Source organism: Pimephales promelas, chromosome 25 (assembly GCF_988280905.1).
Source record: "Pimephales promelas chromosome 25, fPimPro1.hap1.1, whole genome shotgun sequence".
NCBI classification, from domain to species: Eukaryota; Metazoa; Chordata; class Actinopteri; order Cypriniformes; family Leuciscidae; genus Pimephales; species Pimephales promelas.
In genome coordinates, this window is record NC_142793.1 from 23,762,314 (window position 1) to 23,784,495 (window position 22,182).

At 37.2% G+C, this 22,182-nt stretch overlaps 1 protein-coding gene across 1 annotated transcript in view; it reads right to left on the bottom strand.

The window, feature by feature from the left end:
- Positions 1-18,222, bottom strand: part of nell2a (neural EGFL like 2a) — a 96,693-nt gene extending 78,471 nt beyond the window's left edge. The window contains exons 1-2 of the mRNA XM_039647932.2: positions 17,977-18,222; positions 17,185-17,313 (exon numbers count right to left, since the gene is read on the bottom strand). Coding sequence (XP_039503866.2) covers positions 17,185-17,313; positions 17,977-18,022 — 175 coding nt within the window. The 5' untranslated portion in view covers positions 18,023-18,222. The remainder of the gene's footprint in view (positions 1-17,184; positions 17,314-17,976) is intronic.
- Between the last annotated feature and the right edge of the window lie 3,960 nt (positions 18,223-22,182).

The window sequence follows — 22,182 nt, forward strand, 5'->3', positions numbered from 1 at the left end:
AAAACATCCATCAAAGTAACAGCCAATGATCATTATTTAGTTGCATTAATGCTAAAAAGCTTCCCATTATTTCAGTAATTGCCAAGACAGAGGGAGTTCATGACGGCCACATGAATATCTCATGAAGCGCTGTCATGATAAACAGATCAAGCCTGTCACGTCATAGAGTGCTTTAATATGAATAAATCAGGCGCGATGTGAATGTTTACAACAAATCAGAGTTGATTATGTGGATGTTGACGACTTATTAATAATCTCCCGCCGTACAGACAGAACAACACAATAACTGAACTTCAGCACATCTCTTCCTCCTCTTCCTCTCAAACACGTGCGTCTGACACTTTTTAATGGAGGCATCAATAAATGATCATCTCTCTCTCTCTCACACACACAGCGGCAGTGACACAGTTACAGCAGCCTGTAATGAAGACATCGTCAGATCGATCGACTGAAGAAGACCAATTAACATCCACACCGGCCAATACCAGCTCCCGATCCAGTCTGCCGTTTAATTAGTGAGCGTCTCGTTGTCGCTTCAGAACTGCACTTCTGTCCATCAGTCAAAATCTGATGCCAAATGCACCAATGCTGTATATACAGGGGTGGCCCGAAATTATTACACCTGACAGACCTAAAGATACTGACATTTTTTGCCTCCAAATCATAAGAAAGTGAGAAAGGAAAGTGAGTCATACTGTTTTTATCCACTTTTAATAGTAATATTTAATATCTTCACTCATTTTCCTTCTCCAGTAAATGTATTGATTTCAAATTGATTTAAAAAAATGTTTAGATATTTGTGCTGGAAACAAGACAGAAGATCATTTTTGCAGTTCATATCTGGTTTTTCATTGCAAACTCAGTTTGAGACACAGTTGAGATCTCTTCTGAAACTCGCTTCTGAGGGTGTTTCTTCCATGCGAGTCAGAATGAAGAAAGTTAACAGGAAACACTGATTAGGATTGAAGCCATCTGGAAACATATTCTAAAGATAAACAGAATTGTGAGTGTTTTCTTTAAACAACAGTTCATCAAACCTGAACGGCTTTCCTCAGAGGAAACTGTTTCTGGGTAATTTAAACGTTAACAGAACATTCCATTCTACAAACATTATTGGAATGTTACTTTTAAATGTTCTCAGAACATTCCAAAACAAGCAGTTACATTTAAAGGGTTGATGAACTGAGAAATCAAATTTTCCTTGAGCTTTTGACATCTAAGAGGTCATCCAGTGGTGGAGGAAGTACTGAATCTCAGTACTTAAGTAAAAGTACAAATACCCAGATAAATATTTACTTTAGTAAAAGTAGAAGTAACACAATGACAACCATACTTAAGTAAAAAGTACTTTATTTTAAATGTACTTTAAGTATTAAAAGTAAAAGTACTTGCATAACAATTTATTATCTTAATGTCTATTTTCTACTGATTAATAAAACATTTAATTCTAACTCATTCAACCTAATAGCCTACTCCTATAATGATGTTCAATAATGATGGAAAAAAATGTCACCATTTCTGAAACAAGCTTGCAATTAGGCAATATCATGCTTATTCTTAGTACTATATGTTAATAACTATGTTTGGCAGTAGACGCGATTCATTTATGGTGTAATTCTGAACCTCTTGGCTTGCCGTAATCCTAACCAAACCAAACATATATTACACACGGTGCGTTTCCTATGCACGTAAAAACAAATTTTCGCGTATGAGTTGCATGATAAACACACTGCGTGTGAGACGCGTTTAGTTGATGTATCTATGGCAACCAAACGTCACTGGTGAGACAAACGTGCAACGAACGGACGGTCAGATTACGTTTTGTCAGGGGAAAAACTGATCAGAAAATGTAACGAAAATGTAACAGAAGTTGTAGAAATGTAGTGGAGTAGAAAGTAGAATAATTGCTGCAAAATGTAACGAAGTAAAAGTAAAAAGTAGGCACTATTTATTGTACTTAAGTAAAGTAAAGATACGTGAAAAATGTACTTAAGTAAAGTAACGAAGTATTTGTACTTCGTTACATTCCACCACTGAGGTCATCATATTATACTATAAGAATATCCTGTAAGTTCCAGAACTGAAAACGTTCTAGTTAGTCCAATATAAGCTTTTATTGACACCAGCCCCAGCAAACGACTCGTTTTTCAAAGTGGGGAGCTATAACGTCAAAGATGCAAAACTGTTGTCCACTCACAGCAGTGGGCATTTACTTCCAAGTCTTCAATGCGAGACGCCCATAAAAACCAAGCGTTTTTGTGCTAGGCTCAAAACTAGGGTGGAAAACTTATTCATTTTGATGTTTTTGAATGAAAAAAACAAGCGAACGTCATAAGTTGACCTCAGACAACAATATAATACAATTTAAAAAGCCAGTTCAAGACCCCTTTAAAAATGACAAAACGTTCCGTGATTGATGTATAATGTTATATTATAGAGTTACATAATAATGTTTTTGTGCTAATGTTTCAATAACATTAACTTTGAACGAACGTTTTATTAACGTTACTGGAAGATTTAACTGTAACTGGAAGAACACCTTGCCAGACAGCAGCATAGCGTCGGCCCAGATCCGGCCCACATCTGGCACGCATTGAATCCCATGTACCGGATCTGGCTTTCAGGGAAGCTGTGTAGCCAGAAAAATGTACATATTTTTGTCATTTCGCCAGAAAGAAATGTGTATTTGAGATATATAGTGCATGAAGCTCTGAAGTCCATGTTAAAACAGGCCATCAAAACATGAACAACTGCAGGATGATTATTTGAACCCGAGTGACTGAAAAGTGGCGTGTTTCAGTGGCGCGTTTGCCCTTTCATTCCCAGCAGGGCCGTGTCTCCGCCTCCGGAGAGCCTCTCAGGCTGATGAAAGGCCGGTTCCTCTGATCCACTGGAGGACTCCGCGGGGAACGGCTTTGATGCTCGGGATCTCCTCTGTCCATCTCCCAACCAACGTCTCCATAGAAACCGCTCTTCCCGTGTGTCTGCGTCCTCTCGGACACACCAGACGCCGGTCGATGGTTCCTCAGTCGGTCATCCTCCATCAATGGCTTCCTTCCCTGCAAGAGGAGGATCACCTGAGCTTCCCGGATACAGGAGTTTACAGCAGGGATGAGTCCGGAAAAAAACAAAGACAGCCGATGATCACAGAATAATTCACCAATTATTCACTCACTCTCCTGTTTTTATGATTTCAGGAGCGAGCAGAAGGGGGAACGTGAAGAACTGTTATCCACCTGTTTCCAGGGGGCGCTACTGTACTGTAAAAAATAAAGTGGTCAGGCGGCCGAAGTAGCATAGCAATGGCATTTTGTGTGCTATTTAGCGAAGAGGCTAGGTGTTTTTCAGATTATGTTTTACTATTTAAACTAAGTCGCAAACCTTAATGAGAGATGTCGTTACGACTACGTTATGACTAATTCAGTGGCAAATTTTATTAACCTGTTAACTGTCACCCCCCCCTTTTTTGAATAGACATGAAAATGCACATTTCGAACTTAAATGGTTGTAATTCAAGAATGCTTTGGAATATAGACATATGATTGGTCTTGTTTTAAAGAAGACATTTGGCAGATTTTTGTAGAAGTGAAATAAATTAAGAAAGTGAAACAGAAAGAAAGTTATAGAAGTTTGAGTTTATGGAAATGTACAATGTAAAAATATTAATTATTCATATTTTACATAAAATATATATTTTCAAAACCTGGGCTACTCTAAAATGGCAGAAAGATCAAAGCCAAAAATCTGAACAAGTTGTGTTTCAAATTTTAGGTTGATATCTCAAAAAAATGAGCTTTCAGTAAGATTTTGTTTGAGCGCAGTACCCAACTTTTTCACTAGGGCACAATCAGACTCCATTACTGCCCATATAAGGGCGCCTTCATTTCCATTCCTGTTTTGAGTGATATGAACCATTATTTTCACAATTTTCACACAATTTCTGAAGTAGAGATCCTATTCAGAAGTAGCATGGGAAGTTTGGCAGATTTTGATATGAATTGAACCTCTAAGAAACACATACAAAGAACACGCATGTAAGTCATAGCTAGCTGCCACGTCACAAATGGTGAATTTATTATTTTTTTCTTGATATTTCAAACTTTTCAGACCTTTTTTTTCCAAAATAATTGAATGGATTCTATCTTTTGAACTTTTGGCATGAAAACAAACTGAGGTATCTACCATTTTTTTCATGATTTTTCATGTTTACTGCTATTTTAAAATAAAGGTCTGAACACGCCTTATGAGTATGAAAATATTCTTGTTTTATATTGATAAGTTATGGCTCCTCTGTAATATATTTTGAAAATCAGTCACCAAATATGGAAACTAGAGATTGTAAGCTTTCAAATGATATATAGTTTGTCAATATTATTTAAGGTATTTACTAAGATATTATTGTTTTAAAAATATAGTGGCAAACGTCCCACCTGTGGGACGGTGACAGTTAAGTGGTACAATCTCGGACGAAATATTTTAAGTGAAGCCTAATGTTAAGCAACATATTCAGAACGTGAATGACACACAGTAAACATTTCATCCAATATATCGGTTATCGGCTTTCAAATATAGAGATTTATCGGTCAAATTTTGGCGCATCCCTAATTTATATGTTATCCAATTTCAGCTTTATTTAATACATATTATAGTTTAAGTTAAAACTACTTGTGATATCCTATGAGATTGATAATTTGTGACTTACTAAAATGAGATTTGCACATTTTGCACAAAATATTGATGACATCATCCTGCACTCAGGGGCGTGTCCACATTTTGTCCAATCAGACTAGTAATAGCAAATGGCTGTGATTTAAATGAAATATTTGGAGCTATTAATGATTCTAAATGCACAGGATTGTGGATAATCTGGATAAATTGAATAAAAAAGCAACATTTTGAATGCAACAAGTCGATCGAGTCCATCAACAACTTCACGGTCGTTTCCCTTTTTTATTGTTCAACCTTTCATTAATTTTGATTTATATGCTGTTTGATGCTTCCATCGCGAGTTTCTGCTTCTTCTTTTTAATGTTTTGATCCAGAGATTCACTCTTTCAGAAGATCTTGTACCACATAACAGTGGAAACATTGGATTGCTGGAGAACTCTGTCAATGGCATGGATAGAGTTCAAAACAAAAATGGGAGAAACCTTTAGGAGAATCCTGAGAAAGCCAAAACAGCTCTTTTCTCATCGTCTTGCATGCGAAGCGTTTCTCTGGGGAGGCGTTTGTGTGATAATCTCATCCTCGGGACAGATCCGATGCTTTAGAACAAAGAATTGGGCTCAAATGAAGGAAGATGGATTCTGGTTTGGGGGGTAAACAGGTCCCAGATTCCCTCCGTATGGAAATGTTCCTGCTTTTCTCAGAGGCAAAACACACACCTGGCTGAGAGTCATAAACAGAGAAAAGCATTTGCCTAAAATAGATGAAAGAATCAAACTGGACAGAATTTGAAGATATCGTGGACATGTGCGTGAATGCAGACGCTTCATGCTCGATTTCATGCGCCCTTGCGTTTTGAAGTGTGTCAGAACACGATCCATAATGCAATGCATGGGACGCTCGCGGGCATTAGTGAACACTGTCTTCTTCTGCGCTTCTCTTTCAGGTCCTACACCGTCCAGCTGCATTTAGATCAAGTTAAAGCAGATCGAAGGGAAAACAACACTTAACATACAAATCCATATAGCTAGTTAAATGCTGGTCTGCCGTATTTATATATAAATAAAGCTTCTAAAGGGTTTTTTTACAGTGAAGCAATCCATTGTTGTTAATCATGTGACTGAGACCTGCTGGGAACTGCATTACAGGCCGGTCAATTTTTTCATCTCAAGAGAAGAAAAACTCAAATATATGAGCAAAATGCATGTTTTGTGCGCCTGTGATGCACATAAAGCACCTGCCGCACATTACAATCCCTGAAAACAGCTGGACGTAACATGAAAAACACTTAAAGTGCCTAATAAAATTGATATTAAAAGATCAAACCCAGTATACGCTTCATTGAAGATGTATACTATATAATACAGGCGAGCAGATTGACCCTTCAACGCATTCTCTTTAAAATGTTTTTCTATGGAAAAACGCTTATATTGTAGGTTCATCTTATCGCCTTTAAAGCAAGAAACGGCTGTTTTAGTCTCGTATCTCTTTCAGTGGGGAATCATCAAGTTTTCTAGAGCTGTTCACCAAACTTTCATATTTGAAATCACCAACGAAATCTGACAACAAATGTCTCGTCAGTTTCCATCAAACCGCATCTGCAGTGATGCAGTGTGTTTACCCATCAGCGATTGGCTCTTTTGTTCAGAGGGCGGGGCTTATTCCGCCATATTGCGAGTTGCACTTTCTCCCATTCATAGTAATATATCCTGTATCTAATATTTGATAGTATGCATCATCAATAAGCTGTGTATTGAGTTTGGTCTTTTAATATCGTCTTACATGACTGGCATTTATAAAACATTATTTGAATGTCTTCATTTTTTTTTTTTTTTAGTTTCATTCATATACAGTTTTCACTAATATTTATATATAAGTAAAATATATATTATATTTATATTATTATATAATATTATTAATTATTATTATATTAAAATATTAATAATTATATATATTTTTATTATTTTATGTATTTTTATATATATTTTTATAATTACATTTATATATGTAATTATAAAAAATTAAATTAAGTATTTTTTCTTTGTTTTTTAATGTCTGTATAGTTTTTAGTTTTAGCTAACTTACTATTTTTAGTACTTCATCTGAAACTAAAGAACATTTTACATTTTATTTTATTACAGTTAAAGTTTGTTAAGTATTTTTACTAGTTAACTAGTCAGTAGTTTTAGTTCACAATAATAACCCTGACCTAGCCATATATTTTTTCTTGTTGAATATCCTGTTTCATTTTTTGTTAATATTTTGAATTAGATACTATATATTATATAATTGAGTGTTTGGGACTTTAAATGATTAGACTTTTGTTTTTGTAATCAGGGTCTCAACAATTATATAAAATTTTGATTTAGATTTATCAGCCAAAATATCGGTTATCGGCTTTCAAATAAAGATTTATCGGTTATCGGTCGATTTTAATATCGCCGCATCCCTAATTTATGTATTTTTTCTTGTTGAATATCCTGTTTCAGTTTTTGTTAATTTTTTTTAATTAGATGTTATTTTGATATTTTCTTAGTTCTTCAGTGTTTTTATTCATGTGTTTGTAAGGAGACACTGCATGGTGGTCAATAATCCAGATTTAAAGTCTAAGATGTGGCTGTTGGATCAACATGAGTGTGAGTAATCTTCATATTTTTATTGAATTATTCCGGGATCTGTCTCGAATCAGTCGTCTCTGGTTATCAGAGCCAGATCAGGACTTCAGGCTGAACCGTACGGCCCGTTCCTTCTAACTGAACTCTCTGAGTGATTTCTGCATGCATAACTCATGAGGGCTGAACATGCTTCTGGATGTCATCGCTGTCACACACACACACACACACACCGAGGCAGGAGTGAAATCCCAGCGCTGGTCAAGGGCACCTTCAGCTCTCTCTCTCTCTCTCTCTCTCTCTCTGCTATGCCGACAATATGTTTACATGCACCCAATTAATCCATAAAGCTATCATGTATAGGATAAACACCTTAATCGCTCCAAATGAGATTTCGATCGGATGGAAAGGAGTGGTTTATTCCTTTACTAATGCGATCGAGAGAACATGTAAACACTTGACGATCGGATTGAAAAACGCAACTGAAAGGCCTGCGCATGTGCAATGACGTAGAAATAGTCATACAAACGAATATCCCGTCATTATATAATGTTATGTATATGTTACCGTCACTGTGTAGATGTTTCTAAGTAAAGCATTTACTTTAAAAGTGTGGTTTAATTCAGTGTTATATAGTTTGAGTGCAAGGAAGTTTCAACTAAATACATATTACTCAACGTTTTACTAGTTAAAATGACTTATTTACTTTGTTACTTTCATATAACTTAGTTAAAGTCCCTGTAAAGGCAATTCTACAAAAAAGTTCTGAACACATTATAAATGTGCTAAAACATATTACAAAGACTGTGAACTGTGAAGTACTGAAATGTGGAGTTAGACCGCAGTTTTTCACCATTGCAATTTTACGGATTGTTTGGGCGGGGCTAAAACAGGGCTCGATGACGCACTGGAGCCGCCCCTATTTGAGGATGACGCACAGAGTCTGATCTCTCCCCTTACACACAATAACACTTGACATACTGACTTAAAAATAGACTTAAAATTAAAATTGACTTAAATTTTAAGTCAATTTTGACTTAAATTGACTTAAAAATAGTCGTGCAAACACTTGCCAAAGAAAAATGAAGTAAATTTGACTTTTTCAGTGTGGATTCCATTTGCAGTTTCGTATCCTCCGATTGGCCGATTCAAACCCGTCTCTAAAAGAATCCTCTTAATAAAGTTAGCCGTGAGCGTCCAAACCAGCAGAACCAGATTGATCTATAGAACCGGTTGCGGTCCAGATCCGGCTCAGACTCGCTCCTCCCGCATCGATGCGCTGCTGGTCCAATTACAGGGAAAGTTCAGCCCGAGGCGCTCCGGTTTATCCCGCCGGTCTCTGGCCTTCCACTGCCACTCACAGCAGATCTCCAGCACTCCCACACACACACACACACACTACGTTTAATGCCTGTAATGATGTCTGTGTATGTGTGTGTGTCTATGGGTGTGTGTCTGAGTCTATGAGTGTTTATGAGTGTGTGTCTGTGTGTGTGTGTCTATGAGTGTTTATGAGTGTGTCTATGAGTGTTTATGTGTGTGTGTGCATTCTCTGCATAGGTGTACACATGAAATATGGCAACTATAGTTGCTCTAGAGAGTATTTATAAATGCATGCATTCGAGAAGAGCAAGGAAGAGTAAATGACAGTGAGAGAGAGAGAGAGAGGAATACTGAGACAGAGTCGTGTGATTAAGCGCTTCATCTGTCTTGTGTTCGCATCTGCCCCACAGGCACAGTGATCGCAGCGCTAATGAGCTCAGGTGAGCGGAGGCACATGAACAAATATGAAGATCTACTATCAACTGTGTACGCAAATCTGAATGTGACTGAACTTAATGTAACATGTGGCCATTTTACACTCTCGATGTTGTTTCAGGCTCTACTAGAACAGGTTTTCCTGCTTAAATGTTGATTATTTTCCTCATATTCTCCATTGTTGCGGCTCCTCTCGTCCCAGTCTGTCAGTAACGCTCTGTTTACTTCCTGTCTCTATGAAGCCCCTCCTTCTGAAAAGCATGATTGGTCGGCTGGAGCAGTGTATTGTGATTGGTCGAGCGCTTCAAGTGTGTTTGGGAAATGTCCCGCCCCTTACCATAGAGTGCCGAAGTGATGACGTCACTTTGTAGGACAACTCGGAAGCTAGCGGCGCATGGGTTCCCTCGGTCGAAAAGCAATGCATTTTCCCCATAGACTTTTGGAAAATCGCAAAAAAATAAGATCTGTGTTTAACAAAGGGTTGTGACCCTCACACGTTTTGTCTAGCTAGATAATCTTTACAAGTTCATCCAAAATGTATACAGTTTGAAGCCTATATAAAGATTTTAAAAAACACAATCAGACACAATAAAGTTTAAAAAAACATAAGCAGGTTATAACTGTGTGTTCTATGTCATAGATCAAAACGTGAAAATATTTAGAGGCTTTGTACACCACAGACCTTATTTCAGGCGATTTAGCAAAAACCCATTCAAAAAATCCCATAGGCTTTAGAGCGAGGGAACCGTAATGCTAAAATGCTAACTCACTTCCGCGTTTTGGCCTACAGAGTGACGTCGTAACTTCGGCACTCACTGATTCTTGAGAGTTGGGACAAAACACGTTATAAAAAACTTTTTTTTAAAATACACAGTATGTCAAATAGAGTTGTATGTTTCTGCAGAGAAAGGTCTTAGCTATTTAACCATGTAAAGGAACAGGTTCTAAATAAAAACATATTTTTAACAAATAAACATGTTTCCCTTCAGAGCTGGATTTGTGTCAACTCCGTCAGACACACTAAAAAGTATACAATTTTAATTCTTCCAATCCAACAAGAATCTAAACTTCTGAAGTATATTGTAATAGTGTATAGTTACACTGATATGTAAAAAAATACAATATATAAACTTAAGTTGTGATTTCACACAATTCTGAAAACTCAGATTTCTAAATATTTGCATTTTTAAACTTTGATTTTAATTTCAATAGTGTAAAAACAAATTTCTTAAATAAACAAAACATAAGAAGATTTAGATCAGATGGTCCTTTATTTAAAAAAACAACATAAACTGAAGGAAGAAAATTTTTTTCCCAAAAAATTAACAAAAACATCCAACGCTGTTGATAAAGATCTGACGGTGTTGATGAAGATCTGACGGTGTTGACAAAAAAATATGTGCATTGTGATTATTGAACAGATGTGCTTTTTAAACTACTACTAAAACTACTCCTTGTTATTAGAGTATTGAACTTACTGTAAAGCAAACTATAATAAACATGTTGCACATACACTTAGTTTCCAACTATTATAAATTATACCATTTCCAAATGAAGAGTTCAGATGCAAAAGCCTCTAAGTGCCATTTGAAATTTTCTTCTAAAATGATCATTTTTATCAAGCTTGTTTATTTAAGTTCAGTAATTTCACTTAAATGGCAATGAAGATTACCTATTAATTGTCATTTAAGTGAAATTACTGAACTTAAATATACAAACTTGATAAAAATGACCATTCTAGAAGAAAATTTCAAATAGCATTTAGAGGCTTTTGCATCTGAACTCTTCAAATATCAAAAAAAAAAGAAAAAAAAAAAAAAGAAGCCAGAAACCAGGGGCCCTCCTCCCCTTCTGTTTTCATCTACCCCCCTATACAACTTCCTGCTCTCCCTTTTCTCATCCTCCTCTTCCTTTCCTCCTTTGTAAGTAGCCATTTACTTTAAAGTGGTGTGGGTGTGGGTGTGGGTGGATGTGGGATTGCCCTGCACTGCCTACTTTATAGTGATCTTAAATGGACATTCCTTGACAACAATACTGGGGCCTCATTTATAAAACTTTGCGTAGGATTTGCGTCAGAAGTGGCGTACGGATGAAACATAGGACGTGTGTACGCACAGAAATATTCGGATTTATAAAACCGTGCGCACGCACATCCTACGCATTTTTCCCTTAATAAATCACAATCAATTCTAAATGTAGCGCAGCTTTTGCGGCTTCATGTCACGCCCATAGTTGCCCATAAATAGTCCGTGAAACGCCCACAAGTTAATATTCATCAATTGCGAAATCATGTTAAAAACAGTGAGGAATTTAAAAAAAAACTTAACTTCACTCAATGTGAAGTAGAAGTTATCATTGGCGAGGTGGAAAAGAGGAGAAAAATGTTGTTTGGAGGGCACAGTAAGGGCACTTGAGTGGCAAAATAAATGAGGCTCCTGGACCTTTTCTGTGCCTCTCTCCAATACTTTCTCAAATTCCTCTTTGCCCTGTGTCTCCCATCTCGTCTATTTGTTGTACTTTTTTGTCTTTAGCTCTCTTCTTTCACCTTTGTCTTTCCTTCTCTTGCATGCTTGCTCTCTTGGTCACTGTTTATTTTTTCTCTTCTCTTTCATTGGTACTCTCTATTTCTTCGCCTTTGCTCCTCAACTAACAATTTCTGTCTGGCCATGCTTCCCTACAATACAAATTTAAATAAAGGAAAATGTACATGAATAAGACTATAGAATCAGATTTTGATAATTCAGATCATGATAAATGTTTTTTTGGTCATAATCGCCCCCAGCCCTAGCCTGGTAATACCAGACTCTGCTACTTCTCTTTTCGCGAAATGAAATTAGCGGAAGTAGGAAGTAGGGGTGGTTAATCTGTCTGATTTCCCGATTCGATTCGATTACGATCATTGAAGTCCCGATTCGATTAGTCGATTTTCGATTATTAACGATTCTCGATTACCGATTATTGATTTTCCATTTCACAACAGTAAACGAAAATACACTAGATCAACATATGATTATATTAGCAGCAGCAACATTTTGGTATTAATTGCACTTTTTATTTGTTTGATATTCATTGAAAATATAATGATGGTTAGTGAGGACATGCAAACATGCTTGTTGTCTACTACTTAGGCAACTCATTATCTTTACATTTATTAACTTTAATTTTTTTTTCAAAAGCAATTTTGTTGCATTATAATGCAAATGCAGCTGGTTATTATTAATTGACAGCATTAAAATGTATTTTGTGATTTCCTTCAATTGAAAATATTTGAAGCAAGTTTGGGGGACTTGAAGGGCACCCGATTCAGAGAATCACCTAGAAATTCAAAAGAACAGCATTTATCTGAAATAGAAAGCTTTTGTAACATTAAACAATACCGTTCAAATGTTTGGAGTCGGTAAGAATTTTTATTTAATTTTTTGGGCAAAAGAAAAAAGAAATCTATACTTTTATTCATCAATGATAAATTAAGTTGATCAAAAGTTAAAGTACAAGACATTTATAATGTTACAAATCGATTATCTGAATCTTTTGTGTGTGACTATAAATAATTTGCTTTAAAAGTACAAATTAATGACCCATAAAGAATTAATGCACAATATATTTTATTAACATTACAAAGAACGACCAGGAAAATAAATGTGTGCTTGAACTAGGAGCATACTTGTAGTAAATAAATAATATAACGACTGGTGCAGCCGAGTGTTTTTCCTCCTCTGGCTGGAAAGGTGTCGTCATATGGCTTATCATATTTGTCGTGTTTCCGTCATTGGTTTTATTCCACAAAGCGTACAACTAGTGCGGCTCTTGTCCAGCTCCTTTCCCCCTTCAACTTCAGAAGCCAAAATATTTCCACACGTCAGCTTTTAACCTAACAAAGTGTTTGGATCTCGCGTGCCATCTCATCTCTGTTTTGTGCACGCCACAGACGGTCCCGCCACTGCACTTCCGCGCTTCAGAGTTCCGTCTTTCGCGTTCCGTCAATATTACGTTATTATAAATACATATCAAAAAAAAAAATTTTGAAATCGATTTTTTGACATTTGTGAATCGATTCAGGATCGTCCACGTCCGAATCGCGATGCATCGAGAATCGATTTTTTTCCCCACCCCTAGTAGGAAGTCTGACGTAGTCAGGCTACCCCAGCCCTACATTGGCTTCTAATTTCTCTATCTCTGTCTCTACATATAAAGATACACTATATATATATATATATATATATATATATATATATATATACAGTATATATGTGCTGCTGGCAAAGTTACACGTTACACAATAATAAGCAGACCACTGCCTCACCATTCTCTACAAGCCAGATGTGTATGGTTAAATAACGTAATGCATGCTATTATAGCCCTACAAAGCAAAAAGGCAGTAACTGCAGTTTTGGTAAACCATTAATTATTACAATTTTCATGACATTCAAGGCATCCTTTGTTATGACAAAACATCTTATCTTAAATGTGTGTCGTTTTAGAGAAAAATGGTAGTCGTTTGTACAGTAACTGCAAAAAGCCCTAGCAAAAGTCATTTTTCTCAGTTCTGCACTCTGCGTAGTTACTGCCTTTTTGCTTTGTAGGGCATTTATGTCTCAGTAAAACCCTGAAATAACAGTTTAACCCTTCACTATATTCACAAATAATATTATATTCACACATTAAGAGGTTATTGGTAGATTTGTCAACTCCGTCAGCTTACAGGTCAACTCCGTCAGACATAGAACCTGACGGAGTTGACGTCTGACGGAGTTGACGTAAGGGCATGTATTTTCCCGCCAAAACATGTATTTCACACTGCAGCTAGGTAGTTTTTCCTCAGTTGCTAACTGTCCCAATAACCTCACTAAAATGCTTTAATTCAATCCACTATGTTTTAAAAAAAAGTATCTTAAATGAAAGACAGTATTGACATTGTGCAGCTGTGACCAAAGGAATATTGACATTGTTTGTCTAAAATATAAAAAAATGTAAAACATACCAGAGCATGTGTGGTAGTGCTGCTTTCACCACGGACAGGGAGATAAAAAGGGGTCCTCAAGGATATAGCTGACCATGCTATTTCCTGATTTTAAGAGCTTTATGAAAAAATCTGACGGAGTTGACAGAAGCTGAGGACGCAACTTTAATAGGCAGATTTTTATGGAAAATATTGTTTGATGTTCACTTCATGCATTGTTTTTTTATATTTATACCCCTTATTTTTATTTGATATATATGTTTTCACAATTGTAGAGCTTTTTTCAATATTTTTGGGATGGTTAATATTGTAACTTCATGCTGAGGACAAGTGCATTAACATGGACTATCTAAGCACAGACCATATATTTAAACAACTTTTCCCCAAAAAGATAAAAAAGTTTATTCTGAAAATCAGATAGGTATATACAATTCCTTCCGATTTAACTTTGTAAGTATGCCATACATGATGAATTTCTTAATTTTTGCTATAAATTAGACTTTTCTATGTGGGACATGTTTTGTCCCGACTCTCAAGAATCAGTGCACTCTATAACCGCCAGTTTAACAGACTACTAACTAACTCAACCAGGCCCCGCCCCTTTAATCTGCGTATGAATTATTATAATGAGGAATATTGTGACGTGTTCATTCCCGGAAAAAACTCAAGAGACAATGAGTTCAGAAACACAGACACTGATATAGAGGATAACAGCAACATTACACACTCTATAAGTAAAAACATTGCATTTTAGTAATGTAACACATCCTGACTGCGTAACAAAGATTAAATAGCGGCAATTTAAAGATTTAAAGGAGAAAAGTGTCATTTCTGAGTTGCGTTCGGTCCGATTCGACACTTCACAGCTTATTAGAGCCACACTGATATATCGATATTATTGCCCGATATTAGGCATTTTCCAAATATCGGTATCGGCAGTCATAATGGCCGATAAATGAATATTTAAAAAATAAAATAAAAACGGACGAAACACGCTTTAATCATCTCTCCTTGGCCTGTTATATTGAAAATGTATGTTTTACAATTTGCAGTATGATGTTATCTATTGCTAATCATAGACTAGCTAACCACAAAGCTAGCTAATGCCACTATCATCAGTGGAAGACCGCTAACGTTAACATTAATGAGCTTGGAAACCACAATGAACTTTTTCGGCCTAAATAAAGTAATGATTACTGTATTTATAACTAGCATATCTCTAGCTACCGTCCCTGCATTGTAAAATGTAAGTTATACTTGCGAGGAGTGAACATTTAGACATAGAGAAAAAGTATCAAACGTATCTTGTGCAGAAAAGTTAGCTTTTCTTTTACACACGTGTGAAATCCAACAATATTTCATTAAAAAAAATATCGGCCGATATATCGGAATATCGGATTTTAAAACCCCAAAATATTTGTATCGGTATCGGCCTTCAAAATCCTTTATCGGTCGGGCTCTACAGCTTATGCATAAAAGTGTGGACATATTTAAACATGTTGTGAATCTGCAAACTCATTATGCACAGACAGAAACTCTCATTGCACAATAGCATATGTAACAATGTAAACGAGCTGAATACACACACACACACACACATCTGCAGTGCCAGCACAACACACACACAGCAAAACTTGCAACAGTCCAACCTTACGACTTGTTGCATCATCGCGGATCCCGAAACAGGCCATTATTTGTCAACAGCAGCGGCGACACACACACACACACACACACACACACACATCTGCGGACTAATCTCATTATACGGCGCATTATTCTCCAGCGTCTGCTCCCAGGAAAAGCCACGGCCCTTTGTGTTCAGGAGAGGCTCTCGAGAGTCCGGGGCCCCACGAGGGTCCACTCACCCCGAGACCCGGCCGGGGGTCGCCGCGGTTACGCAGGTGTTCATCTCTCCTGACACTTCTAGCAATGAACTACTCCTTTAACACTAACGTGGCATGAGTAACTGTAATGTCGTACCAATAATATATCGGTAACACTTTACAATAAGGTTCATTAGTTGACATTATTAATGCATTGACAGTATTTATTAATCTGTGTTAATGTTAGTTCATAAATTGTTAACTAGTTAACCTTATTGTAAAGTATTACTAATATTATATATAATATTATAATGAAAATTGATATGCATGCAGAAGAGCGCGATACCACGACTATCATTCCCGACACTGAATTTATGGAGAATCCCAGCAAAAGTCACAAAAATATGTTGTAACAATGTTTTACTAACATTCCCATTAAAGGAGTAGTTCACTTTTAAAGAAACTTTTGCTGATAATTTACTCACCCCCATGTCATCCAAGATGTCCAAGTCTTTCTTTCTTCAGTTGAAAAGAAATTAAGGTTTTTGATGAAAACATTCCAGCATTTTTCTCCATATAATGGACTTCAATGGGAACCAAACGGTTCAAGGTCCAAACGACAGTTTCAGTGCAAACTGTTCAAAGGGCTTTAAACGATTCCAGACGATGAATAAGGGACTTATCAAGCGAAATTATCACTCATTTAAAAAAAATAAATAAAGTTTAAGTTTTATAAGCTCAAATACTTGCCTTGCTCTGTTCTGTGTGACTCTCCTGTTCGAACTCGTTCATCAAAACGAACGAATCTTTTCCCGAGTCAACTAATTCATTTCGTTCGTTGAATGAACCAAATGACATGAAAAAAAGATTCGTTCATTTTGATAAACGAGTTCGAACAGGAGAATCACACAGAACAGAGCAAGGCGAGTATTTGGGCTTATAAAACTTAAACTTTGTTATTTATTTTTTTTAAATGAGCGATTCCTTATTCATCGTCTGGAATCATCCCCTTTTTTGGTTATGTAAACATTAGAGAAAACATAAACGGAATGTTTTCATCATTTTGCATGTATTATAAAAATGTTCTCTAAACACTCATTAAAAATTGTAGCAACAATTACTGTAAATGTTTCTGTAAGACAATTATGATGTTTTGAGAACAGAAGATTAACTTAACTGGAAGAGTGTTCATACTGTAACCCTGCCAAAGCATTCTGGGAATGTTCCCGGTTAGCTGGGATATAACCAGAAACACAGATTCCAGAAGGAACATGTTTGGGGGAAAAAATCCCAAATTTGGGAAAACTTTGCATCATGCAAGTTGTCAATAAGACCACTTTTTGTTTTTGCAATCCCATAGTTTTACCTTGGAACAGGAATGCTCTGGTGTCATCATGGAAACCCTTCACCTGTGTCACTCCGGAAAACCCTTCTCCGGGACTGAACTCCTGAAACAGGCTGATCCGAACCGCTGGATCCACTCCGAATGCAGACACTTCAACACAATCACAACAAGCAGCATTAGACCTTCACACAGGTGCATGAACAGCTCTTTCCAGGCTTTTATTGCAACAAGAGAAATGACTTTTATCGACTTCTCAGGGCTTAGAAATCAAAAGTCCTTGATATTTCCAGATATACAGAATATATACAAATGAATAAATAGTGTAAGAACAATTTTCACTCAGAAATTACTAGAAAATTTCGCAAATAATTACAAAGAAACTGCAAGTGACACAGTTCAAAGTTGAAATAGTGATGTGTGTTTTTGGTAACACTTTGACCGACTGCACTTGTACAGCATTTGTTCATCTTTGTTAATTTTACTAACATTAATTAATGCACTGTGAACTAAATAATTTTTATTAAATAATATCATTTATAAATATAGCCTAACAAATGTATTGCTCATTATTAGTTCATGTTAGTTAATATATTGTATTTAATACCGTATTTTCCTCTAAAAAAACGAGCTCGGAATATCATTTTTATATGTGTATTCCGTGCATATAACTGTGCATGGCGATGATGTTTGCAGCTTTATATCTCTGATTACAGGCTTTGATCGCTCCGCGGAGATTAATGCATGACCAGATATTGATAATAACTGCCGTCTGTGCTCATAATCAACGGATGAGATATAATAACTGGTGCCTACCTGCTGCCGCGTAAAATAATCCAACAAACAACTGCAATAATCCCATGGTGATGGAGACAATTAGTCCATGTTGCGATACTCCACGAAAATGTAATCACGTATACGCAGGATTGTTCCTCGTCATTCAGACATTCCCGCGGGATGAGGGGAGCGTCACGGGCTTCACGCGCGACTGTTCCGCGAGCCGCACAGGTGGTTATGATGGGTCTAGCGCAACGCGTCGCGTCAAACTGACTGCAGACCAACGAGAACCAGAGAGAGAGAGAGAGAGAGGGAGAGAGAGAGAGAGTTGGGGGAGGTTGAGAGAGGCAGAGCGCGTAACCCCTCTGGTGGCTCTAGATGGAAGCGCGCGCCCTGAACATTCCCACTTTAATACAGTTTATTTTCCAAATGGTTACACAAAAAATCTTTATTTGTAAAACAATTTCTTAAACCTGACACTCAAACAACAGAACCACACACCAAATATGCAAAACCATACACCCATTTTGGGCCTTCGATTCAGTTTTCAATTTCATAAAACACTTTTTGCAAACCACAACACACACTTCTCTGTGTAACAACTAAAAACTAAAAGTATCTTGATTTCCTTTTTCAAACACAACCTATCAAAATGCAACATTAGATCATCAGAGCCTCACACACACTCCTCACTAACACACACTCCTCATGTGCAAGCACTCCTTACACACACTCCTCACATGTTACTGTAATTGATGATATAGATTTATTATTTTATAGTTGACCTGTTCTCTCATGTTGAAATGCACACTAAAAGCCTCTTGTTTAGTTGAGTCTCATGTTAACGCATGTGTGTAAGGCTGGACAGAGTTCAGAGGTTAAACTAGTTGTTTTACGTGTGTTTTCTTCACACCAGCTGTAACCTTGGACTGGTGAAGCTGCTAACCCACAGGTTGTTGAATCCACTTCCAGAAAAGTGTGACCTAGAAATGTCTCCGAAACACAAACCGGGTTTAATCTTATATCCGCAGTAAGTGCAGAGTCCCTCGTGTGCTGTTATGCTTATATATAACTCAACAGGGTTGTTTTCTCTTTATTAAAGTGCACCGGTTCCCAGAGTCACACTGTGAGTATAATGAGCGTTGCTTCAGTGATCAGGGGGCCGGTGTGAAGCCGATCGCAGTGTTTCGGCGTGCCATTCTGGAGACGCTGTGAATTGATCTTTTCTCTCATGGTCAGTTTTGAATTGAACAGAACAGAGTCTCTTTCAGCCGTTAAAGTCCGAGCCGTGAAACTTCCCCACACCGAGTGCATTACACCGCCTCTGACCTTTCACACAAAACTCATGCACAATACAATCAATCTTTACCATCACTATGATTACTCTCGCTGGCAATTTTTTTCAATTTCAAAGTAGTTTATAATAGTTTTTTATATCGCCAACACATGAATCCAAATATCAATAAGAAAACTGTGCCCAAAAAAGATAACAATGCTAAAATATAAAATGAATTATATCGTTTTAATTTAATTTACACATATATATTTATTATTAAAATTATAAACTAATGATTTATATTTATATAATAATTCATAATAACATTTGTGTGTGTGTGTGTGTGTGTATATAATATTAGGTAATATTATAATTAATATGTAAATTAATTTTTATTTATTTATTTGATTGTGGCTTTTGTTCCCGTACTGTAATCGGGACTGTGGCTTTTGTTCCCGTACTGTAATCGGGACTGTGGCTTTTGTTCCTTTACTGTAATCGGGACTGTGGCTTTTGTTCCCGTACTGTAATCGCGACCGTGGCTTTTGTTCCTTTACTGTAATCGGGACTGTGGCTTTTGTTCCCGTACTGTAATCGGGACTGTGGTTTTTGTTCCCGTACTGTAATCGCGACCGTGGCTTTTGCTCCTTTACTGTAATCGGGACTGTGGCTTTTGCTCCTTTACTGTAATCGGGACTGTGGCTTTTGTTCCCGTACTGTAATCGGGACTGTGGTTTTTGTTCCCGTACTGTAATCGGGACTGTGGCTTTTGTTCCCGTACTGTAATCGGGACTGTGGCTTTTGTTCCCGTACTGTAATCGGGACTGTGGCTTTTGTTCCCGTACTGTAATCGGGACTGTGGCTTTTGTTCCTTTACTGTAATCGGGACTGTGGCTTTTGTTCCCGTACTGTAATCGGGACTGTGGCTTTTGTTCCTTTACTGTAATCGGGACTGTGGCTTTTGTTCCCGTACTGTAATCGGGACTGTGGTTTTTGTTCCCGTACTGTAATCGGGACTGTGGCTTTTGTTCCCGTACTGTAATCGGGACTGTGGCTTTTGTTCCCGTACTGTAATCGGGACTGTGGCTTTTGTTCCTTTACTGTAATCGGGACTGTGGCTTTTGTTCCCGTACTGTAATCGGGACTGTGGCTTTTGTTCCTTTACTGTAATCGGGACTGTGGCTTTTGTTCCCGTACTGTAATCAGGGCACTTTTTTTTTGCTCCTCTTCCGGCTGGACTCGTCTCCAACTGTTCAGAAGATGAGAACTCTCTGAGATACTGAGCTGTGAGTCCTGCGTGGTCCCGATCCGCTCGCCCACTCTTATCTGAGACCCGGCGGCCATTACTGAGTCTGTCCCGAAACACAGATCACGTCCCCAACTAATCCGACCAGATCCCACAATAAAAGTGGAAAAGCTCAACAACAGGCCGTTTTCTTACAGGGTACCAATAAAGACTTACAGATCCGCTCCAGGTCTCGACACAATCTAAATACAACTGCTCCGGTGGGATTTATCCCGAGGATTTCATATTTTCGGTCACCCGGCATGTAATCGTCTGGAGAGAGAATGTTTCTGATGTGACATGATGACACAGAGAAGCTGTAAACAATAACATATGATGAGAACAGCTTCATAATATGTCAAATGCAAATGTGTAAATAACCCGAGGGCCTTCAAGCAGTTGCTATGGTGTTCAGTGAGGGTCAAAGTGTGTTTTTTAAGTGCAGGGGTAAGTGGTTGCTAGGCTGTTGTTATGTGGTTGCAAATGTGTTTCGTGGGGTTGCTAACTTTATTATTATGGGGTTTATTGATTGATTGATTTATTATGGGGTTATTTGATTGGGTGTTGTGAATGGTTGCTAGGCTGTTGCTAGGGTGTTGCTAGGTGTTTACTTATCTCACATGAAACGTGTCCGTGCCATCGTATCTCTTTGATCTTCATGTCTGTAGATGTGACTCGGGTTCCTCCTTCAGTGTCTGTTTGTGTGTGTGTGTGTGTGTGTGTGTGTGTGTGTGTGTGTGTGTGTGTGTGTGTGTGTGTGTGTGTGTGTTTGTTTGAGAGTGTGTGCGTTTGTGTAAATGTGTGTGTGTGTCTGTGTGTGTTTGTGTTTGTTTGAGTGTGAGAGTGTGTGTGTGTGTGTGTGTGTGTGTGTGTGTGTGTGTGTGTGTGTGTGTGTGTGTGTGATGCTCTCAGTTATTGATGTTGTGGCTGATGGGACTAAAGCTCATGAAACACAGTAATACTGTCGTCCTCACAGCACATCATTTTCTAAAGTGCCACCAGGAAAATGAAATCATTCAAACTCAATCTGAAGCCTTTTCCAGACAACAGCCACTCGAGACCCTTGAGGAATAACAACAGACACGAGAGGAGGACGACACTGCCCCAGTTTCCCCTTATTTGTGTTATTGAAAGTGAAAAAACAACAGCTAAGCAACAAATATTTTATATAACAGATTTTCATCTTGGATTAATTTGCATTTATAGTCCACAACCACAAAACCACAGGAACTTGAGTTTACATAAATCAAGAAAACTAAGAAAAAAATCAGGAAAATGCAACTTTATTGTGTTATCCTTGACAAATGTTATATTGCTACTTTTTAATGTCAAATAAACTCAAACTCAATAAAAAATTCGGTATCAGTTTGCTATTGTAAATGTAAAAATTAAAGTAATTTTCCGCAAGCAATCATATTTCCTGTACATTACCACAAAATTTTGATATTTCATCCCAAAAAAAATTTCTTTTTTAAAATTTAGACTTTAAATGTGCAATTACGCTTCATCTAACAGTGAATAATAGGAGTGGAAGCTCAGTCTAGTCTATACAACAAAATAAGCTTTTTCCTGCACGCAATATAATAGCATTCTGATATAATAACAATAACAACAAAGTTTACAGTGGCTTCATAAATTAATTAAAAACATAAAAGAGCAAAAACACACGTATGCACATTATTTG